Source organism: Olea europaea, chromosome 11, assembly GCF_002742605.1.
Source record: "Olea europaea var. sylvestris chromosome 11, O_europaea_v1, whole genome shotgun sequence".
Taxonomy (NCBI): domain Eukaryota; kingdom Viridiplantae; phylum Streptophyta; class Magnoliopsida; order Lamiales; family Oleaceae; genus Olea; species Olea europaea.
Window position 1 is genome coordinate 9461772 of NC_036247.1, and position 3286 is coordinate 9465057.

The following is a 3286-nucleotide window of genomic DNA, read 5'->3' on the forward strand; positions in this document are numbered from 1 at the left end:
CTTATGCTTTGGTCCATTATTGGTTGCACGTGTTTCGTGGTAGAAATCAGATCTTGTTGATCTTCAGTTTCGTGGTTTGACAACGTTTGAATGTCTAATAATGAGTCGGAAGTTTATTATTCTTAAACACCGGGAAAGGCTAACTATAATAATTGATTCTTCCCTGGGAATGAAGATGACTAGAAATGTGCTTTAGTAGGAAAACATGGAATATAATATGCAGTTGAGGTATATACTTATATACAACTTGATTTATAGTTTCTGGAATTTTGATCGATAAGAGATTCTGAAGGGACATATTCATTTATTTTCCGTCAAATTAGCAAGTATCGCGATTTAATCTGTAGAAATATCTTATGACAGCATGCCTGAGGCTAATGTTATGTTTTGAAGTTATTTTATTCATTGCATCCAGGTATCAGTTGATGGAGAGAAGACTGACTGCTCATTGAATCTAAATCTTATAACTGTAAAACAGCCTTAATTCCTGATACAGGCCACTATGGATTATATGCTCATGTTGTATTTTCCCTCGTACCAGAATCATGAAATTATTTAGTTTACCATGATTCATTTTTTCCACTGTTGTACTTCTGTACAGTGTTGGTGTTGTTACGATTGAAGATTCTACTTTTATTGTGATCGATTGGTTCTACCGGAATATTTTTTTTATTATAAACGCTTGTTTTAATGCAGCGGCCCTTTTATGAACGCTGGAAAATGCTTGAGAAGGAAGTAATTGAACCTCGGAATATAGAACGACAAAATATATACCAGAGCAAAAACCCCTATTACAGATATGATATGGAACCATTCAGGGTATGTCGTCTTTTGGGCTATGCGATTTTCATCTTGAGTCCTTTTCTTGTCCCCGCTCGCATCTCCATCTGCTTGGACCTTTTCTAATGTGGAAGCTTCACAGGTGAGAAGGAAAGACTTTTGGCTGCTATCTACAGTCACAAAACTTTTGAAGGGATTTATTCCAAAGCTTTCACATGCTGCAGATGGTCTTATTTTTCAGGTGCTTACAATGACAATAGATAATTAGTGGCACATTTAGTTGCTTATATTTCGGTTGTGAGTTTTTTACAGTACCTATGCTTTATGCATGTGATCCGTTCTCTCTCTCTTAAGCATGCTAGTCACCCTCAAATGTGGAATGTGCTGAAGTATCTAATGTTAGTATTTTTCCTCGTCAATTTTTATGGTACTAGTTGCTTATGATTTTTGTGTGCCAGGGCTGGGATGATCCATATGTTCCTCGAACGCACGAGGGTCTCCTGAAGTGGAAATACCCAGAACTGAATTCTGTTGATTTTCTCTTTGAGGTTTTTGTTGATGCAATTCTTCTCTTCCTCCTCTTTATCCCGAAAATGAAGACTTGTATTTTTATACTTTCTTATGGTTGATTAGTACAAGTTAATCCTTGTTTATAATAGCTACTCTGTTTTGATCCAATGCTGCGTCTGTTGAACGGTCTGATACAACTGAATGTTCTGCTACCATCTGAGACTGTTAAATTTGGTCTCTCCCTCTTCTAGCTCGTTGTACTAGGGAAGCATTGCTATGTGGACTGAACACTGTTTAGGTCTATCCGTTCTCTCAATTTATCCTCACATGGAGCCATCTGTGATTTGTACTCTTCATCTATTTGATGACTAGAAAGGAAGTTTTGTTTATTCCTTTTTTGATCTACTTAGACTTAAATTAATTTTTCTACTCTCCAAGTATCATCAACCAGATCTCTGTCCCTATCTCGACCACGCTTAGATGTTTAGTTAACTCCTTTATGACTTGACCAAAAAGATAAAAAGTGTGGCAGAATTTGGCATAATAAATTCTCTACTGCTACCCTAGCAGATCTCACAATTATGCTCCTATATAATATTGATATCATTATGTACTTTTTCTAAATGAGTAGAAACTCTTATAGCTGATTGTGAATGAAATTTTGAGTCATGTTTCTTGCCGTCTCTGGGGATAAACTTTCTGTCTATTTGCATTAGCAGATGGTTGACAGTCGCCAATCACTTTATCTTTATGAACGAGGGAAGAAAAAACTCATGGAAGGAAGTCGGGTTGTTTTCCCGGGTTAGTATTTACTTTATTTTAGTGCTGCTATTTTTGATCCGCTTGTTAGAAGTTGGGAAAGTCCCATGTCTGTCAACTGACTTCATTTTTCGGTCTAAGCCAAAATTTAGAATCTGCATTTGTGTATCAATATAGATGTATAGATCTCTCATAATATAAACTTGGACAATCTATCCTATCTCCTGCAACAAATAGGCCATAATGGTTAGATATATTAAGTGTTCAAATTTCAGAATTACCTATTTCTTTTGCAGAGCCTCTGATCCAGCCCCTATATCTTCTTTGAACTATGCATGTTTTTTATGTATCCTTAGTTATAGAATGGCTCAAACTCTGTAAACATATACTAGTAGTGAGGTGCACTTAGCTGATGAATACTGAAATCTGGTACTTTCTGTTGTTGCTCTGATTTAACTTTGGTATGGGATGCTCAAATGGAAATTTTCCTTCACGTGATCATTAAGAGACCAGTTCTAGCAATTCTTCTTTATTCTAAATCATAACAATTACTTAATTGGCGTATTGATTTGATAGAGCTAGATGAATTGTTTTTCTTAATCATCCAACTGAAATATGCTGTTAATGAAGAGACTGTTCTTTGTTGATATCTAGGTCACTTAAATGTATAACTTTTTAACTGAAAAATATTAGTAGTAGGTGATGTAAAAGAGGTGAACAATTAAATAATAGGAAGACAGTGCTAGAATGGTCTATTGGCGTAAATGATTGTTTCATAGTCTAGTTGACTAGGTGCGACTCGAAAGCTAGTTTTAAGCTACTGCATCATGCATTGCAGGCACAATAGCATATCTGGTTGGCAAAAATGTGAATTAATTCACAACTTTGGCTCAACAACTTTGAAATTGAGTTGAAAATTTCATGAATTCCTCGCGACTTGTGGATGCATCAAATTGTGCATACGTGCCCTAGGCATGCGATACGGATTAGGGCACTTAGGTTGATATTCTGGTGGTTCTCATGATGTTCTACTGATGCGTAATATCTCTGATTTCTGTGTCAATCTTCAGTTGACATATTGAGATTCAGAAGTTTTGGCTTCCATTCTTGCAAATGCTTCTTTATCCTGGGTATTAGGGGAGAGGTGAAACCCGGGTTAATTTGTAAATAGTTTTATTTTTGCACCCAGACCTTCAGTGCACATCAATTATATATCCGGTAGTAGTACGTGGTAGTT

The 3286-nt window shown here is 36.1% G+C and overlaps 2 protein-coding genes across 3 annotated transcripts in view; both read left to right on the plus strand.

Moving 5' to 3' along the window:
- LOC111404433 overlaps window positions 1–484 on the plus strand; it is a 16504-nt gene extending 16020 nt beyond the window's left edge. The window contains exon 8 of the mRNA XM_023033243.1: window positions 416–484. Within this exon, the coding sequence (XP_022889011.1) occupies window positions 416–484 (69 nt within the window). The remainder of the gene's footprint in view (window positions 1–415) is intronic.
- LOC111403291 (mRNA-capping enzyme subunit alpha-like) lies at window positions 20–3280 on the plus strand. 2 transcript variants are annotated; one of them, XM_023031728.1, is made up of 4 exons: window positions 20–819; window positions 923–1021; window positions 1239–1328; window positions 2007–3280. In XM_023031728.1, the coding sequence occupies exons 1-4, from the start codon at window positions 691–693 to the stop codon at window positions 2094–2096; spliced, it is 408 nt and encodes a 135-aa protein (XP_022887496.1). In that variant the 5' UTR covers window positions 20–690; the 3' UTR covers window positions 2097–3280. The 2 variants fall into 2 exon arrangements, with proteins under 2 accessions (XP_022887496.1, XP_022887497.1); XM_023031729.1 differs by having other exon boundaries at window positions 258–819; window positions 2010–3280.
- The last annotated feature ends 6 nt before the right edge of the window (window positions 3281–3286 follow it).